Below are 20,470 nucleotides of genomic sequence, written 5' to 3' on the forward strand. Positions count from 1 at the left end.
GAAGTTCAATTTTGGAAAGATTCAATTTCTGAAAGAGAGAGAACATGACAATCGCTGGTGTTTTGTATTAGTCTGGGGTTGTGTTGAGCGTGTATGGCATGTTTGAATGTCTGCGACCTTCAATATGGACTAAAATGCGTATGGCTGCCTCTGTAAAACAATCAGGCTACTTCAGTCTAATATGGCTTTCCACCTTGAGTGGTGAAACAGAAAATTGATTTCAAAATCCATCTTACTCTTGTCATATTTTGTATATTTTTTTTAAAATGACATTTAAAATGTTTAACACGTCAAGAAAAGAAAACGCTTACCTTTTTGAAGTGCCTTTATAATCTATTCATTGTGGTATCAGCTCATGAAGCAATCTTAGTCTGGATCCTGTATGTTTCCATGTATTCTATTGGTAAGCTTTGTCTTGTATATATTGGGAAAGCCTTTGGTAACATATAATTCTGTTCTCTAGGTCGTGCCCCTGAGACAAAGTCTCTAAATTTGGACAAGGTTGGTGTCGCTGTTAAACCAGAGACTGGGAAAATCATTGTTGATGACTCAGAATCCACATCAGTCCCCAACATATTTGCTATTGGTGACATCACTGAGGTATTGTGTAACTTATAGAAAAGACCATCGGTTTGTCTCTTTTGGTGGGTTCTGTGTATTGAATACTCAGGACATCAATATAAAGTCCATTTTGGGTGGAGTCAGAGTTGATCGAAGTGTACTATAATGTGGCTATAAATATTATATATGATTCACACTTTCACTCTCCATGGGATGCCATTATGTGATGGTATGGTTGTATGGAGCAGGCTCAGCTCCTGAGCCCGCTCTCCAATAGCATCGGACCCTAGTCGCAGGGGCTAGAGCTAGCTCCAATTACTGCTAACTCCTTAAATGCTGCTGTCAATCACTGACAGTGGCATTTAAAGGGCCACTGTCACCCCCCTCCAGCCGTTATAAACTAAAAGAGTCACCTTGTGCAGCAGTAATGCTGCATTCTAACAAGGTGGCTCTTTTAGTTTTAGGTTCAAGTATACCCCAAAAAAAGCGATTTGATACTTAGCCACAATTCCTGTCTCTAGCCAGGGAGGCGGCTCCTCACTCCCCAGCTCGAAACTCTCCTCTGCCGTCACTCACATCTTCTTGGTCTTTCTGCGCTGTTTACGTTTTCAAACCGGCGCCTGCGCTGTGTAGTAATGTTCTGCGCAGGCGCAGTAAGCTCTGGCTGTCTGCCGTCCAAGCAAACAATGTGAGTTGATCTTATTACCATTCTTCCCATTTACCTGTGAATGCTGGATAAAGGACAGTTGCTAACTATAAAAGAGGTTATGTGCCTCTGTAACATAAGACAGATTTTTAATCCAAGACATCCAAAGGACCAGAGACTCTACAGGACAGTAGCCAAGACATCATGGCTCCATCGCGAGGGACACAGATTTGTCATTCTACAGGATGCCAGTTTAGGGAACCACAGTCATGGCTGGAAAAATACAGATCTGCTCCATTGATCATTGTGAATCCTTGGATATGGTTGGGGTAGTCAGGATTTGGACTCACCGGTAGCCTGAGCACCATGGATATGTTTGTGGGGGCCAGGAATTTGACCAGCCGGTTACTTGGCTCCATGGAGATGTTCGGAAAAGCCAAGTTGTGACCCTCCGGTCACCTGACCTTGTACCTCAATGGACTGTCTTCTTCCTAAGCTTGTCGTTACCTCCTCTCTGTGTGCGTGCCACATGTGGGGTAGTCTGCCCTTGAAGCCCTGAAGTCACAGCTGCTCTTATCCCGGCGAGTCAGCGGAAGGGTTAGACTCTGTAATGTACATCGTCTTAAGTATTTTAATGGGAATGTTCTATGTGTTATTTGCCTGTTTTATGGTTCAGTAAAGTATTGCCACACTGTTTTACCCTCACCCTGTGTTGTTTGGGTAGTGTTATGCCCATGGTTAAAGGAGAGCAGGCGCTTTGTGGGATGATCTCTGGTCCATGCGGTTTCCGCTAGGGCACCCACTGATCCCTCCGCTAATTATTACTCCTGAGCCATTTATAAAAGTCACAGTTGGAGTGTGGAAAAAAAGAGAGAAGTCAAGAGAAGTGGGAAATTTGGTTTACTGACTTCTACTGCTCTGTAAAAATTCAAACTTCTGTCTGGGTCTGTTTTCTTAGTTTATTAATATAGTACAGTAATCACCTTGGTACAGTGCCTCAAAAAAGAAGAATATTACGAAGCAAATATTATTTCTCACCATATACACTGTGTTCGAAATTATTATGCAAATTGGATATAAGAGTCATAAAGATTTAATTGTTTTCTTTTTCAAATAAACTCGTGGATGGTATTGTCTCAAGGCTCAATGGATCACTGAAATCAATCTTAAACACATGTGATAATTAGTTTTCCAGGTGATTCTAATTAAAGGAAAACTACTTAAAAATGATGTTCCACATTATTAAGCAGGCCACAGGTTTCAAGCAATGTGGCAAATAAAAAGGATATGTCTGCTGCTGAAAAGTGTTAAATAGTGCAATGCCTTGGACAAGGTATGAAAACATCAGATATTTCACGAAAACTAAAGAGTGATCATCATACTGTGAAGAAATTTTTTGACTGAAACAGAGCACAGACAGAGTTCATGCAGATAAAGGCATAATGAGGAAAGTTTCTGCCAGACAAATTCATTGGATTAAGAGAGCAGCTGCCAAAATACCATTAAAAAGCAGCAAACAGTTATTTGCTGGTGCCTCTAGAGTCCCTCGAAGCTCAAGGTGTAGGTTCCTTCAAAGGCTTGCTGTGGTGCATAAACCTACTATTCGGCCACCCCTAAACAGTGTTCACAAGCAGAAACGGTTGCAGTGGACCCAGACATACATGAAGACTGATGAGTGTCGAGCAACCCTGGATAGTCCAGATGGATGGAGAGGTGGATGGTTGGTGGATGGCCACCATGTCCCAACAAGGCTGCGACGTCAGCAAGGAGGTGGAGGAGTCATGTTTTGGGCCGGAATCATGGGGAAACAGCTGGTAGGGCCCTTTAAGGTTCCTGAAGGTGTGAAAATGACCTCTGCAGAGTATATAGAGTTTCTGACTGACAGCTTTCTTCCATGGTATAAAAAGCAGAAACATGCTTCAGGAGCAAAATCATCTTCATGCATAACAATGCACCATCTCATGCTGCAAAGAATACCTCTGAGTCATTGGCTGCTATGGGCATAAAAGGAGATAAACTCATGGTGTGGCCACCATCTTTCCCTGACCTCAACCCTATAGGTAACCTTTGGAGTATCATCAAGCAAAAGATCTATGAGGGTGGGAGGCAGTTTACATCAAAACAGCAGCTCTGGGAGGCTACTCTGATTTCATGCAAAGAAATACAAGCAGAAACTCTCCAAAAACTCACAAGTTCAATGGATGCAAGAATTGTGAAGGTGATATCAAAGAAGGGCTCCTATGTTAACATGTAACTTGGTCTGTTAGGATGTTTTGAAGTTAAATAGCTTTTTGTTTAGTGAATGTGACCTCCTAATGCTGCAACTTCCACAAATGAGCATTTTCAGTTCTTTAAAACATGTCACATGTTTAGAAATTCTACTGTGCCTAATAATTTGGAACAGTGGATTTTGAGTTTTTATTCATTTTGAAGATTATACTGTTATCATTGGGAGGTTTCTTTAATAAAATTCAATATATACTCTAACGGGTGATGACTTTTATTAGACTGACTGTCATTTGCACAGACCATTTAGGAAAATCTGAGAAAAATGTCATTTGCATAATAATTTGGAGCATGGTGTACAGGGATCCCTTCACAGCATTAATGTCAAACTACTGTAGTACAAAGACGGAGCAATGATCAAAAATAATATCCAATTTTATTACATAATAAAACAATTCTCAAGACAACATTTAAATATGTATACACTATTGTGGGACATAATACAAAACTACAGCAGCGTATGCATAACTCCCTCAATATAAGGACATATATACTGGTTTCACACTAAAATTTATGGGGTATATACTATGGGGTAAATATTAATATATTATTTGCAAACTATTGTAATAGTTTTGAACCAGATATATATACTTGTCCCATACCAATACAATCTGACAAGATACGACAGGCAAGCATATATCTGCTGGCAAATTAATCACTATCGAAGTTAAATGCACTAATCCTTAACATATAACAATAATGAGCTTGGTACTAATATGTGCGCCCAGACCATAACCGCTTAATAGCATGTACCTGTAGTCATGGTGAGAAGAGTATGTGCTCAGCTGCCCAACAGGAACACCTCAATGTGTTTCACCGCCTCTGCAGCTTCGTTGAGAAATTGACGTCTCACAGGTCCTCAACTGGCAGCTTCATTAAATAGTACACGCAAAACACCAGTGTCAACGTCTACAGTGAAGAGGTGACTCCAGGATGTTGGCCTTCAGGGCAGAGTGGCAAAGAAAAAGCCATATCTGAGACTGGCTAATAAAAGGAAAAAATTAATATGGGCAAAAGAACACAAGACATTGGACAGAGGAAGATTGGAAAAAAGTGTTATGGACAGACAAATCTAAGTTTGAGGTGTTTGGATCACACAGAAGAACTTTTGTGAGATGCAGAACAACTTAAAAGATGCTGAAAGAGTGTCTGACACCATCTGTGAAGCATGGTGGAGGTAAAGTGATGGTCTGGGGTTGCTTTGGTGCTGGTAAAGTGGGTGATTTGTACAAGGTAAAAGGGATATTAAATTAGGAAGGCTATCACTCCATTTTGCAAAGCCATGCCATACCCTGTGGGACAGCTCTTGATTGGAGCCAATTTCATCCTACAACAGGACAATGACCCAAAGCACACCTCCAAATTATGCAAGAACTATTTAGGGAAGAAGCAGGCAGCTGGTATTCTATCTGTAATGGAGTGGCCAGCACAGTCACCAGATGTCAACCCCATTGAACTGTTGTGGGAGTAGCTTGACTGTATGGTACACACATGGTGCCCATCAAGCCAAACCAACTTTTGGGAGGGGCTTCTGGAAGCATGGGGTGAAATTTGCCCAGATTACCTCAGCAAATTAACTGCTAGAATTCCAAAGGTCCGCAATGCTGTAATTGCTGCAAATTCTTTGACGAAAACAAAGTTTAAAGGAAAAAATTATTATTTCAAATAAAAATCTTTTTTTCGAACCTTGTCAATGTCTGGACTAGATTTTAAATTCATTTGGCAACTCATTGGATTAATAAAAGTATGATATTTCATGGAAAACTCAAAATTGGGTGACCCTAAACTTTTGAATGGTAGTGTGTATATAATATATATATATATATACATATACATACAGTATATGTATATATATACATATACATATACAAATACATACATATGTATTTGATCCCTTGCTGATTTTGTAAGATTGACCACTGACAAAGACATGAACAGTCTATAATTTTAAGGGTAGGTTCATTTTAACATTGAGAGATAGAATATCAAAAATAAAATCCAGAAAATCACAGGAATGATCTTTTCATATTTTGGACTACTGGAGAATTTCTCGTCAACCCTAGAACAATGCCATCCTCACCTGTTAGGGCAGTGCTCCCCAACCTGTCTTATCTGGAGAACCACAATCAGCTTCGAGATAGTGAACCACATCAAGACCTTTCTCACTCCCCCGCCCTGAGTAGTGACATCCAAATTCTGTTGCCAATCTCAGGATAGCCCAATATATTTTTAAGTAACAGACGCTTTGACTCCCTCAGGATCTAATATATATTCCCTCAGGATGTGCTCCAGTCAATTGTAGAGAAACTCAATGCCAATCAGCACAATACTCCCTCATTCATATTGTCAGGGGGCGCACTCTAGTATAGTTTAAACTGATCCAAATAGAGAGATGCCATTGTTTTCAGCTTGAGTGCAATATCTATAAGGATGTTTGCATAACTATGAGCCATGGACTAAAGTGTTGGCCTTTCATCTGTTCACTTATTCTACAATGCTTGAATGCCAGGGCACAACTTCTGTTTCCTGCTGTAGCGATGGTCGCCAAGTGGTGGACAGGAAGTCACAGTAGAATAACTACACAGCACGTAGTGTACATCTTATCAGCACATGAGGGGGTATGTGTATCTTATATGTGTGTGTGTGTATATATACACTAATATATACACACACATATATATATATATATATATATATATATATATATATATATATATATATATTAGTTTTTGTGTTTCTGCACTTTTGTTTTGGTGCACATTGATGCTTGAATAATAGACACTTGCATAATATGGCATATAATCAGATCTGACAGTATTGTGGTATATTTTGCAAGAAGAATTTTCTATGTTACATTTTGCAGGATCGCCCAGAGCTGACTCCCACAGCCATTGCTGCTGGAAAGCTTTTGGCCCGCCGCTTGTTCAGTAACTCCACCGAATTAATGGATTATGACAGTGTAAGCAGTTCCACGATCAGTTGTGCTTTTCTACTTCTAGCTCACCTTAAACACTGAATACTACACATACTAGCAGCTGTACCCTGTGCATTACTGCATGGAGATGTAGTGTGTCTGTGTATGGGTGTATGTATGTGTACATATATATATATATATATATATATATGTATATGTATATATATATGTATATATATATATATATATATATATATATATATATATATATATATATATATATACATACAGTACAGACCAAAAGTTTGGACTCATTTAAAGATTTTTCTGTATTTTCATGACTATGAAAATTGTACATTCACACTGAAGGCATCAAAACTATGAATTAACACATGTGGAATTATATACTTAACAAAAAAGTGTGAAACAACTGAAAGTATGGACTCTGACCTTCATTTCTTAAAGTAATGATGGCCACTCGTTTTTCTTTACTTAGCTGCTTTTTTCTTGCCATAATACAAATTCTAACAGTCTATTCAGTAGGACTATCAGCTGTGTATCCACCAGACTTCTGCTCAACACAACTGATGGTCCCAACCCCATTTATGAGGCAAGAAATCCCACTTATTAAACCTGACAGGGCACACCTGTGAAGTGAAAACCATTCCTGGTGACTACCTCTTGAAGCTCATCAAGAGAATGCCAAGAGTGTGCAAAGCAGTCATCAAAGCAAAAGGTGGCTACTTTGAAGAACCTAGAATATAAGACATCATTTCAGTTGTTTCACACTTTTTTTAAGTATATAATTTCACATGTGTTAATTCATAGTTTTGATGCCTTCAGTGTGAATTTTAAATTTTCATAGTCATGAAAATACAGAAAAATCTTTAAACGAGTCCACACTTTTGGTCTGTACTGTATATACGTGTGTGTATGTGCATATATATATATCACACACACACACATGTATGCATATAATACACACACATCCATATACATATATATATATATATATATATATAAATGTATACACATGTACATGAACGCACAGTACATCGCCGTGCAGTTATTTCTGTACAGTGTGTTATGTACATGCATACACGTTTCACAAATGTGGGGGTGATATGTTTATTTCTTGCGTCTGAGTAACATTTAAAGTTTTCTTTATACTCATAATTCAGGTTCCAACTACGGTATTCACACCTCTGGAATATGGCTGTGTGGGTCTGTCTGAAGAAAAGGCCTTGGAATTACATGGAGAGGATGGTATTGAGGTACATGTTTATGTGCTGTCTGTTACTATCAGTCATAATGTTCTTTTGTTCACATGTGTTGGATAACCATGCACCTTTTAATACATTTACTATGTCCTATATATATGGGGAGCTTAACAGACTCCACTTCTCTTGAACTAAATACTTTGTTGGTAGTTATATTTTGTTTAAAATTATGTTAATATTGGTATTGTGGAATATTAGAAGATTTTTAATAATTTTTTTGAAGCGTAAATGTGTTATACATGTAAGGAAGGGTTACAGCACACAGCAGTTAGATAAGCTCTGCAGCTTTCTCCTGCATAGCCAAGCGAGGAGTGTACAGCCTCCTAATCTTCTATGGGCTCGTACACGGCTTGCTCTTTTCCAGGATGAGACAAACTAAGTAATAGGAACTGAAGGCGTACTTCCCTCAGCACAGGGGTTTTAGATACATTTTTCTTTTTAAATAAAGCACCCTTTCCTCTTACATTTTTTTAAGAGGTCTGCTCCTTTGTTTTAAAATTTGGAGGGGGTCTCAGAACTTGGATGCCTGCCTATTTTAAGTTTTCAAATGTCACAAATACACAAAAAATGTTTTATAATACAAAAGGTGCGCTTTAAGATTTTTCATCGTTACCTGTTATGATTCCATCCACATATTCTTCATCGCGATTTCTTTTCCAATGATCGTCTTTACATTTCCTGCATTAATAATAAATGTTGCATAATGCAATAGTGAGTTTGCAGCGATGTTTGCCACCAATGATGCTATTATCATTTTTTCCACTTATAATATGAGTCGTTCATTAATCTTTAAGTGCGTTAACACCACCTGCAAGGTTACATATGACAAAAATGTCATCTATCCAGCCCCTTCTTCACTTCCATTTGTATGATTGACACCTGGATACAGTCTGTGACAGAGCTATAGCTGCAGGGCCTACGTGACTTTTTTTCAACAATCGTGATGAGACTATCCAGGACTGTTCGGAACCTCAGGCAAAATGCAGAGGACATGGCAGAAAATGGTGAGTCAAAGGTTGTTGCAGAATTATGCTGCCTGTGGCTGCGGTGCACTCTCAGCTATCCACAGGTTCATTCTTGAAGATTCTTATATTTTCAATGAACCAGAAATGGACAGATCACTTTGGAGTTGCTTTCAAAGTACAAAGAACATTTAATGTGGTTTTCTTGTTCAAAATATCAAGTTAAGTGAGTGATGAAATACTTTCTTACCTACTCCATGTAGATGGTACATCTCTCAAATAGTGTTTATCAGTTCTAATGTTCGGAATGCATTAGTTATGTAGACTTCAAACTGGAAATTCTACGATGTTTCTAAAGGAAAATATACTTTTTTGCTATTTTTGTTAATAACCAACAATTAATCCAAATATTCCCCCATTTGTTTGTTATAGAGTATTACATTAGTTATTATGGCCATTACAACTGCTGATGCAATGGGACAAATTTATTAACACTAATTGTTAGACAATCTTAAAACCTGTCATATTCATGCTGCTTGATCAAGCTGTCTAATTTTAAGACTTTCATCATACTGTGATGTTGCTATACCTCCTACACTGCTTCACAGCAGTCTGTCTGATGAAGGTCTGTGTGACAGACTGAAACGTTACATTGGATTGCGGTTCTAAATAATCTAATTTTGGTTCTTTTTGCAATTGAGTGTCGGATTTTCCTTTATATTTGGATGGTATGGAACCCTATCCGCACACCATCTGGACAGAGTGACGTATAACCACAGCCTTAAGTTAAACACCACCTATTAGTTGGCTTACATTGTGCCAAAAACTTGCATCAAAATTGTGGAGTATTTTTGGCATGCTGAGTCTCACATTAGCTCACACTCCTTTCAGTTCGCCCCCGCTCTTGTCACAGTTCAGAAAGTGTGTAAAACTCATGGTAAATATCATAAAGCCCATGGAAGACAGGTTTTTATTACAGTAGAATTTTGTCCCATTAAGCCTGAAAAATATTCTCCAGTATATGAAAATTTGCCATGAATTTGATTTATTCTGCTTAGACTCACAAGGAGCAGAAATTAACTGACTGCTGTATTTTTACACTTCAGGTCTTCCATGCATTTTACAAACCTTTGGAGTTTACGGTTCCTGGAAGAGACTCAACACAATGTTATATTAAGGTAAGAGTATCCAAAGCTACCCATGCAGAATGCCATTTAAGGGGCAATATAATCGTGAATAAGGGTTGTTAAAAAGTCTCGTTTCACGATTATCTTGCCATATAAACAGGCTGCTGATCACCCGATGCACAACCAAAATGCTCATTCATTGGGTTCATTTTTAGCAGTTCATCGTCCTATGTAACAAGGCTCCCACTGCCGAGAACGATGGCAGCCTATGCACACACAGAGATCTGGTGTAAATTGCTCAGCGCGCTTTGTTTACTGTGGTCTGCTGGTGTAAACAGACATTTAAACGCCTGCCGATCGGTAAAAGTTTAATGATAGGCACGATACGACTGCCGATCGTATATATGGTAGTTTTATCCTCAGAGGTTAGCATTATTTACAAGAGAAAACTACAGAGATAATCAAAGTCCTAACCTCCATAGATACTTAATATTTACTACTAGGTTACAAAGGCTAAAATACTTGTGGTGCTAAAGGTCAATCGTACAAAGAAATGTTCTATAAGACTTTAGCTACGTGATTTAAACGTTGATTTATGACATCTTCCATATTCATTTGTTATAGATGATTTGTCTTAAGGGCTCACGGCAAAGAATTGTGGGTCTACACTTCATTGGGCCAAACGCTGGAGAAGTTATCCAAGGATTTGCCCTTGGAATAAAGTATGTATGTTTTAGACAGTTTTAATAAATTGTGAATAACACAAAAATGTACTTAATATTGGTAGCTGGAGTAGCCTTAGCTCAATGGATCAGCCCAAATTTCATAGAACTCATAACTGTGGCTGACTTCTCTAAAACTTAACCTTTAACCATAGTCATCAAATTACATGCATTTGAAAAAGACTAGTATTAGTCACCCTCATGCAGTAATCACTAAAGGGAACTAAAAAAGTACAGTAAAAGATTTGATCATAGTCATTGTAACGAATGGAAACGGAGGCCCAGATGGTGAACTTCACATTCGTTTTTATTGTAATTTAACGTGGAACCTCGAGACCACGATCTCGGGGGCTTCGAAGAGGGCGTGACTACATGAGCCCCAGACACCCGTGGTAAGACCCCTCGAACAGGGTCCGAATGGGATGCCTGGGGGACACGGGTGCTACCTCCAGTGAGATCCTGGACTCGTGGTAGCTGACCCAGCGGGACAGATGGACAAGCAGGGTTAGCGGGTGACGTAGAGCTAATCGGTGGGTACCGGGGTACGGGTAGAAGCTGGTTCCAGCGGTACTGACATTGTCCAGAGGTTCAGGTAACTGAATGGCGGGACGAGATTGAACTGGAGTAAGCAGATTGGAGATCGTCCAAGAAAGCCAGGTAGTGGGTAGATGATAGTCTGTGGAGACAAACCGTGTAAGCGGAGCACTGGCAGAGAACTTCAGAAACAGAAGCACATGCTAACAGGAACCGGAAGTTAGCAACTGAGAATACTTTTTTCTCCGTCACCCTCCCTATGGTGGAGGGGCTAGAAATAGTGACCATTAACACGACATTGGTCAGAAGCACTTTTTTGAAAAATGTGCGCTGTCTCTTTAAGAGACCGGGAGCGAGCGCGAGCGACCTAAGCACACCACCCAAAGACCTGCTGGCTGCATGTCAGAAAGCAGAGGAGGAAGGGGAAGCAGAGGCCATGTCAGGAGAATGTGGAGCCGGCGGCACAGAGCGGGAGTCCCGATGGGGACCCTGCGAAGGTACAGGGATCGGACCAGGTGTAACAGTATCCCCCTCTTTACACCCCCTCTTTTTCAAGCCTGCATAGAATCTTTTCAGAAGGAGAGGGGCCTGGATATTCACTTTAGGCTACCTCTCCTCAGGACCAAAGCCTCTCCAATCCACCAAATAAAAAAATCTTACCCCTTACTCTTTTAGTGGCCAAGATGTTCTTTACCTCAAAAACATCCTCCTCACTGACGGGCTCAGGAGTGGAACCTGGGTCTTTAAAGAAGGAGCTCAAAACTACTGGTTTGAGGAGGGAAACATGGAAAGAGTTAGGCACACACAAAGAAGCAGGAAATTTCATTTTGTACAGGCCTGCATTAATCTGTTTCAAGACTTCAAATGGACCGATAAAGCGGGGACCCAGTTTGTATGAGGGCACCTTCAGATGGATATACCTGGAGGAGAGCCACACCTTATCTCTGGGCCGAAAGATGGGTGCATCCAGACTTCTTTTGTCCGCATGCCTCTTCATACGTTGTGAGGCTTTCTCCAAAGCGACCTTGGTGTCGCTCCATACTTTCGAGAATTCCCCAGTAAAGATGTCAGCTGCAGGGACACCTGAAGACCCAGAGATGGGAAGACGGATCCCGGGTTGGAGTCCAAACACAATCTGAAATGGAGATTTTCCAGAGGATTCACTTACTTTATTATTGTACGAGAATTCAACCCAAGGCAGCAATTTAATCCAGTCATCATGATGATGCATATTGACGAAGTGACGCAGAAATCCAATCAGGATTTGATTGGTCCTCTCTACTTGCCCATTGGATTGAGGGTGGTATGCAGAAGAGAAGTCCAGTTCCACTTGCACAGATTTACAAACCGCTCACCAGAACTTGGAGGTGAACTGGACTCCCCTGTCGGACACAATGTGGAGAGGAAACCCATGAAGACGGAAGATGTGCTGTATGAAATGGTCAGCGAGCTCAGGAGCAGACGGAAGACCGGGTAACGAAACGAAATGGGCCATCTTCAAGAAACGATCCACCACTACCCAGATGACTGAACAGCCGGAAGAGACGGGAAGATCAGTAATGAAGTCCATCGCGATGTGGTGCCAGGGAACTGAAGGAACAGAGAGCGGTAATAGCTGCCCGGAGGGCAGATGCTTAGTAGTCTTGTTGCGGGTACACGAAGAACAGGCAGCAACATATTCCTGGACATCTTTGTCCATGGTAGGCCACCAGTAGTAACAGGAGATGAGTTGCAAAGTCTTTTCCTGACCGACATGGCCAGCCAACTTGGAAGAATGACCCCACCGGAGGACACGGCTCTGATCTGAAGTGGATATAAGAGTCTTTCCTGGGGGAGGTTGAGCAAGATTAACTGCAGCTACGGGCACAAACCTGGACGGTTCAATGACGTATTACGGTTCTTCCTCAATCTGTGAGGATTCAGTCTTTGTGCGGATTGGAGATAAGCGAGGTTCTTATGATCAATGAAGATGACAACCTGATGGACCGCTCCCTCGACGAGATGTCGCCACTCTTGCAGGGCTAACTTGATTGCCAACAATTCTCGATCTCCCACGGAATAGTTCCTTTCTGAGGTAGAAAAGACCTTCGAGATGGAACCACAGGTGACCATCTGACCGGTGGACGACTTCTGGGTGAGAACCGCACCAGCACCTATGGAAGAAGCTTCTACCTCTAGCAAGAATTGTTTATCTGAATCCGGTCGATGAAGAATGGGTGTGGAGGAGAAGGCCTGTTTTAGAGAAACAAAAGCCTCCTCTGCCTCAGGAGTCCAATCCTTGGCATTTGCGCTTTTCTGGGTTAAGGCCGAGATGGGTGCCACTCGGGTGGAAAAGGGTGGAATAAATAAACGGTAATTGTTTGCGAACCCCAGGAACCGTTGTATTGCTTTCAGACCGGATGGGCGAGGCCACTTAAGGATGGCAGATACCTTCTCTGGATAGATCTTAATCCTGTGGACGAGGCAATATAACCAAGGAAAGGTAGAGAGGATTGTTCAAAGAGACATTTTTCAAATTAAAGTCTGTTCTCCCTAAGTCTTTGTAAGACCAGACGTACTTGTCTCCGGTGAGAGGCTAAATCTGCAGAGAAGATCAGGATGTCGTCCAGGTAAACAACAACAAATGAATAGAGGAGATCTCTGAAAATATAATTTATGAATTCCTGAAAAACTGCAGGTTCATTACTTAGGCCAAACGACAAAACCAGGTATTCGTAGTGTCCGTCCCGGGTGTTAAAAGCGGTTTTCCACTCGTCTCCTTTACGAATACGTATTAGGTTGTAGGCCCCTCTGAGGTCCAGTTTGGTGAAGATTTTAGAACCCCTAAGATGATCAAACAACTCTGAGATAAGCGGCATCGGATACGTGTTCTTTACCATAATCTGGTTCAGCCCCCTGTAATCGATACAGGGCCGAAGAGATCCATCTTTTTTCTTCATGAAGAAGAATCCTGCTCCAGCTTGCGAGGATGACTTCCGGATAAATCCTCTGGCCAGGTTCTCCTGAATGTAGTCAGACATGGACTGGGTCTCTGCTTGAGAAAGAGGATAGATTCGCCCCCGAGGGGGAGATGTTCCGGGGAGCAGATCAATCGGGTAATCATACGACCTGTGCGGAGGTAATTTCTCTGCCTCCTTTTTCCAGAAGACGTCAGCGAAGGCCCAGTAAGAGGAGGGTAGGTCCGGCAGGGCAGTGGACTGGGCTGGAGGAAGAACAGGTCGAACAGGGATGATACACCTATCCAAGCAGGAGTCTCCCCAGCACAGAACCTCTCCCGTTTTCCAATTTAAGACTGGTTCATGCATCCGGAGCCAGGGTAGACCTAAAAGCAAGGGGTGAGACGAACCAGGCAACACATAAAAGCGAATTCTTTTTGAATGCGTTAAACCTACCCGGAGTTCCACAGGCACAGTCTGGAACCGAATGGACTCGGACAGGGGTTTGCCATCCATGGATGTCACCTGCAACGGTTCTGGAAGGCGCTGGACTGGTATCTGATAATGATCCACGACCGCCTGCTGAATGAGATTTCTGGCGGCTCCAGATTGCAAGTGACAGAGTTCCGAAAATTTTATCTTGCCAAAGACCACGGAGACTGTTATTTGCAGTGGTGGAGAGAGATGATCCTTACCTAGGGCTGCCTCTCCTACAGACCCTAGGCACTGGAGTTTCCCGACTTCCTTGGACAGGAGCTGATAAAATGCTCGGAACTGCCACAGTAGAAACAGCTCCCCTCCTGGTGGTGGTTACTCAAGCTTACTCGATCTACTTCCATAGCCATAGGCGAGGGGAATGAAGTCAGGGAGGTCGCTGGTTTAGGAGTACTAGCAACCGGGTGGTAGGACCCCTTTTCACGTCTGATCTCCTTGGCTCGTTCTTGAAACCGTAGGTCTATCCGGACTGCCAGGGAAATCAAGTCATCCAGAGTAGTAGGCACGTCCCGTCCCACCAACTCATCCTTAATTCTTCTTAAAAGACCCTCCCAGAAGGATAATTCAGATGAAAGGGTACGGAACTGCACTGCATACTGGGCCACAGTACGAGCCTCCTGACGTAGTCGAGGAAGAGCCGAAGCTGTTGACGTAGGTTCATCAAAGGTCCTGGGGAATGCCTCTAGAAAAGACTGAAGATTAGTAACCAGAGGATCCATTCTCTCCCACAGCGGATTCAGACAGGTGAGGGCCTCTCCGTCAAGGTGAGACATAATGAAGCCCACCTTAGCCCGATCAGAAGCAAACATATGTCCCAGGAATTCAAAGTGTAGCGTGCACTGGTTAATGAACCCCCAACACTGAACGGGATCGCCACGGAAGCAGGTGGGAGCCGCTAGGCGAGGACCTTTACTTGCTGTGCAATTAGATACCTGGATGCCGGTGGCAAAGACAGGAACAGTTGAAGAAACCAGGGTATCCATAGGAGTAGACAAGTTGTGCAGAAAAGTTGTGATCTTGTCCTGTTGACCCCTCAGACGGGTAACCTCTTGACATAGCTCCACGGCCGGAGGTGTCTTGGATTGAGCGGGTTCCATGGCCAGAGCAATCTGTAACGAATGAAAATGGAGGCACAGATGGTGAAGTTAACATTAGTTTATATTGTAATTTAACGTGGAACCTTGGGGGGCTCTAAAGAGGGTGTGAATACGTGAGCCCCAGACACCCATGGTAAGACCCCCTCGAACAGGCTCCGAATGGGATGCCTGGGGGACAGGGGTGCTACCTCCAGTGAAACCCTGGACTCGTGGTAGCTGACCCAGTGGGACAGAAGGACAAGCAGGGTTAGCGGGTGACGTAGATCTAACCGGTGGGTACCGGGGTACGGGTAGAAGCTGTTCCAGCGGTACTGACATTGTCCAGAGGTTCAGGTAACTGAATGGCGGGACGAGACGGAACTGGAGTAGGCAGATTGGAGATCGTCCAGGAAAGCCAGGTAACGGGTAGCAGTTAGTCTGCGGAGACAAATAGTGTAAGCGGAGCACTGGCAGAGAACTTCAGAAACAGAAGCACATGCTAGCAGGAACCGGAAGTTAGCAACTGAGGATACTTGTTGCTCCGGCACCCTCCCTATGGTGGAGGGGCTAGAAATAGTGATTATTAACACGCCATTGGTCAGAAGCACTTTTTGAAAAATGTGCGCTGTCTCTTTATTTTTGCATCGCTTTATTCTGAGAGCTATAACTTTTTTATTTTTCCGGTGATGGAGCTGTATGGTGGCTTGTTTTTTGTGGGACAAGATGACTTTTTCAGTGGTACCATGATTATTTACATCCGTCTTTTTGATCGCGTGTTATTCCACTTTTTGTTCGGCAGTATGATAAATCATTGCTTTTTGCCTTGGTTTTTTTTTTGTTTTTTTTATGGTGTTCATTAAAGGGGTTAACTAGTGGGACAGTTTTATAGGGCCGGTCATTACAGACGTGGGGATACCAAATATGTGTACTTGTATTGTTTAGATTTTTTTTTGTTTCATTCAAATATTTATTTATTGATAGAATAAATATTGATTTTGTTATTATTATTTTTATTATTTTTTAAAATATTTTTACAATTATTTAAAAAAAAAATTTTTTTTAATTCATTCTAACTTTTACACTGTGTCCCACTATGGGACAATCATTCTTTTCATGCTGATCGCTTCTATAGCATGCAGATCTGCATGCTATAGAAGCTGTCAGCGCTGCACTGCGCATGACAGGAAGTTTCTCAGCTCTGGAGACTTGGATGTCGTCATGACGACATCGGGTCTCCATGGCAGCGATCGGGACCGTATATTACGCCGCGGGGTCTCTGATCCAAAGGCAGAGGGGCTGTGATCGTGTTTGGGGGGTAATGTGTCCCGGGAGCGGTCTGTGAGCGCTCCTGGCACTGAGTGCTAGGTGTCAGCTGTGAGAATGAGCTGACACTCGGCCGCACACCACGCGTGTGTGTGGCCAATCGGTATGACGTACTATCCCGTCCATGGGAAGTAAGGCCCAGGTCACTTGAGCGGGATAGTACATCAGTTGTCAGAGAGGGGTTAAAGACTGATTTAAAAAAAATTTTTTTTTGCTTTTGCGCTTTAGATGTTTCCCGTATTCTTTCAAGAAATATAACTTTTCTTATTTTTTCATCGACCTAGCATAGACATACAAAGTCTTTTTTTATGAGATGATTTGTACTTTAGGCTTCTTTTACACATATCGTTAGATTTCTATGGGGTCGCAAAAACGGGCCGCAATAATTTCACTGTGTGCCGTATGGCCACGAGGGCCGTATTTACGCCCGTGAAAAAAGATCGAGCCTGTTCTATCTTTTTCACGGCTTATGGACATGGGCCCCCATTGAAAATCAATGGGGCCGCAAAAACAACGGAAGCTTGTTTTTGCGGTGCACCGTGACTTCCAGTTTTGCGGAACACCTTTTTTTTCCATTACTATTTCCATATTTTCACTATTTTCCGAAAAACGGCGATCCGCAAATTTTTTGCAGTCCATTATTGCGGCAGACTGTGAAAATTCCGGCAACACGACCCACAAAAAAAGCCCGCAATAACGAGCCGCAAAAAACCCGGTATGTTTAAAAGAAGCTTTAGAATGGCACCATCTAATTTACCTTGCAGTGCTGTGAAATTGTGAAAAAAAACAGCATTTCCTTATTTATTTTTTGGGGTTTTGTTTTTATGGCGCTCATTGTGCATAAAAATTACCTGCAATATGATTCTCCAGATCAGTGTAATTGCAGACAATTTCAAACATGCATACTTTTTTTATGCTTTAAAGGGGTTGTCTACTCAAAACAGATAAGTCTAAAGTCACTCTGTGTGACTGCACATTTATGAATCCCCCAGCGCGCGCACAATATAGCGCAAGGCCACACCCTCTAGTAAGGCACGCCCACTGGCCAGGGGTATGTATAACTCATACATACCCTCTGGGACTGAAATCCCAGAATGACTGCACACTTATCGGTTTTGACCAGACAACCCCTTTAAGTAATAAAAAAAATTGGGCTTTCAAAAAAAATATATAATTTTATAGCTGGCATTTTCTTCTTAGATGCTGTTTACTGCCTTTTTTCTATCAAAAAGTCGAAATCTTTGTGTTTTGATTTTTTTATCTCTTTTACAATTTTTACCGATTTGGTTAGTTAATTTATATTATGATCATGCTTTTGTGGATGCAGCAATACCATATCTGTTGAAATAGATATAGATATATACACTGCTCAAAAAAATAAAGGGAACACAAAGGCTACTTTCACACATCAGGTTTTCAGTGTCAGGCTAAATCCGGCGAATGTTGGAAAAACTGGATCCGGCGCAGATTGTGAAAAACTGATACGACGGATCCAACTAGCATATCTAGATCATTGGATTAAAAAAAATTTGGAGCATGCTCAGTTTAAAAAACCGGATCAGGCCGACGGATCCGCCTTTTTCCGGATCCGGCACCTTCCGGCTCTCATAGGCTTCCATTCTAGCAAACAGCCGGAAGCGCTGGATCTGGCGCTTCAGGCTTTTTCGCCGGAGACAAAAAACGTTGCTATGGACGTTTTTTCAAGAAACCGGAAGCGGCAGATTTGCCGGATCTATGGGAAAAAAGCCTGATCCGGCGGCAACATTTGCCTGATCCGTTTTTTTTTTAAATTAGCCGGATTTAGCCTGACACTGAAAACCTGATGTGTGAAAGTAGCCTTAAACAACAGAATATAACTCCAAGTAAATCAAACTTCTGTGAAATCAAACTGTCCACTTAGGAAGCAACACTGTTTGACAATCAATTTCACATGCTGTTGTGCAAATAGAATAGACAACAGATGGAAATTATTGGCAATTATCAAGACACACTCAATAAAGGAGTGGTTCTGCAGATGGGGACCACAGACCACATCTCAGTACCAATGCTTTCTGGCTGATGTTTTGGTCACTTTTGAATGTTGGTTGTGCTTTCACACTCGTGGTAGCATGAGACGGACTCTACAACCCACACAAGTGGCTCAGGTAGTGCAGCTCATCCAGGATGGCACATCAATGCGAGCTGTGGCAAGAAGGTTTGCTGTGTCTGTCAGCGTAGTGTCCAGAGGCTGGAGGCGCTACAGGAGACAGGCCTGTACACCAGGAGATGTGGAGGGGGCCGTAGGAGGGTGCAACCCAGCAGCAGGACCGCTACCTCAGTCTTTGTGCAAGGAGGAACAGCAGGAGCACTGTCAGAGCCCTGCAAAATACATTCCAGCAGGCCACAAATGTGCATGTGTCTGCACAAACTGTTGGAAACCGACTCCATGAGGATGATCTGAGTGCCCGACGTCCACAGATGGGGGTTGTGCTCACAGCCCAACACCGTGCAGGACGCTTGGCATTTGCCACAGAACACCAGGATTGGCAAATTCATCACTGGTGCCCTGTGCTCTTCACAGATGAAAGCAGGTTCACACTGAGCACATGTGACAGATGTGACAGAGTCTGGAGACGCCATGGAGAGCGATCTGCTGCCTGCAACATCCTTCAGCATGAACGGTTTGGCAGTGGGTCAGTAATGGTGTATGGTGGCATTTCTTTGGAGGGCCGCACATCCGTCCATGTGCTCGCCAGACTGTCCAGGAGTTGGCGGATGCTTTAGACCAGGTCTGTTAGGAGATCCCTCAGGAGACCATCCGCCACCTCATCAGGAAGCATGCCTGTTGTGAATTCTGCTCTTGGGTTCCCTCCGGTGGTTGTTGGTAGTAAAGCAGTTGTCCCTGGGTTGCAATCCTGGGCAGGTGTCCCTGCTGATTGCAGCTCTGACTGGGATATTTAGGTGTGCAGGATTCATTAGCCCTTGCCAGTTGTCCATTGTTCTTGGAGGTTTTGCATCTCTGTCTGGTTCCTCCTGCCCTGCTGCCAAATCAGCAAAGATAAGTGTCTGGTTTTGTTTCTGCAGCACACATGCTGTGTGCTTTACAATTCAGTACTATTCAATGTTTTTTCTTGTCCAGCTTAGACTGTGTTTGGATATTTCAGTCAAGTTGGATTCTCAGGAGATGCAGATATACATTCCATGTCTTTAGTTAGATGGTGGAATTTTTGTATCATCTGCTGTGGATATTTTTAGGGTTTTAATACTGACCGCTTAGTATTCTGTCCTATCCTTTTCTATTTAGCTAGCGTGGCCTCTTTTGCTAAATCCTGATTTCTGCCTGCGTGTGTCTTTCCTCTAATACTCACAGTCAATATTTGTGGGGGGCTGCCTATCCTTTGAGGTTCTGCTCTGAGGCAAGATAGAATTCCCATTTCCATCTATAGGGGTATTTAGTCCTCCGGCTGTGTCGAGATGTCTAGGACGTGTTAGGTACACCCCACGGCTACTTCTAGTTGCGGTGACAGTTTAGGGTTTGCGGTCAGTATAGGTTCCACCTACTCCTGAGAAAGTCTCATGCAGCTCCAAGGTCACCGGATCATAACAGTACAACTGGCCAACAATGAGTT

General features: G+C 42.5%; 2 protein-coding genes across 2 annotated transcripts in view; both read left to right on the top strand.

The window, feature by feature from the left end:
* GNB1L (G protein subunit beta 1 like) overlaps positions 1–20,470 on the top strand; it is a 716,249-nt gene that overhangs the window by 398,924 nt on the left and 296,855 nt on the right. The gene's annotated exons all lie outside the window — the stretch shown is intronic.
* Positions 1–20,470, top strand: part of TXNRD2 (thioredoxin reductase 2) — a 186,295-nt gene that overhangs the window by 120,444 nt on the left and 45,381 nt on the right. The window contains exons 12-16 of the mRNA XM_077293390.1: positions 464–600; positions 6,357–6,452; positions 7,589–7,681; positions 9,756–9,827; positions 10,401–10,498. Coding sequence (XP_077149505.1) covers positions 464–600; positions 6,357–6,452; positions 7,589–7,681; positions 9,756–9,827; positions 10,401–10,498 — 496 coding nt within the window. The remainder of the gene's footprint in view (positions 1–463; positions 601–6,356; positions 6,453–7,588; positions 7,682–9,755; positions 9,828–10,400; positions 10,499–20,470) is intronic.

This window comes from Ranitomeya variabilis, chromosome 1, assembly GCF_051348905.1.
Source record: "Ranitomeya variabilis isolate aRanVar5 chromosome 1, aRanVar5.hap1, whole genome shotgun sequence".
Taxonomy (NCBI): Eukaryota; Metazoa; Chordata; class Amphibia; order Anura; family Dendrobatidae; genus Ranitomeya; species Ranitomeya variabilis.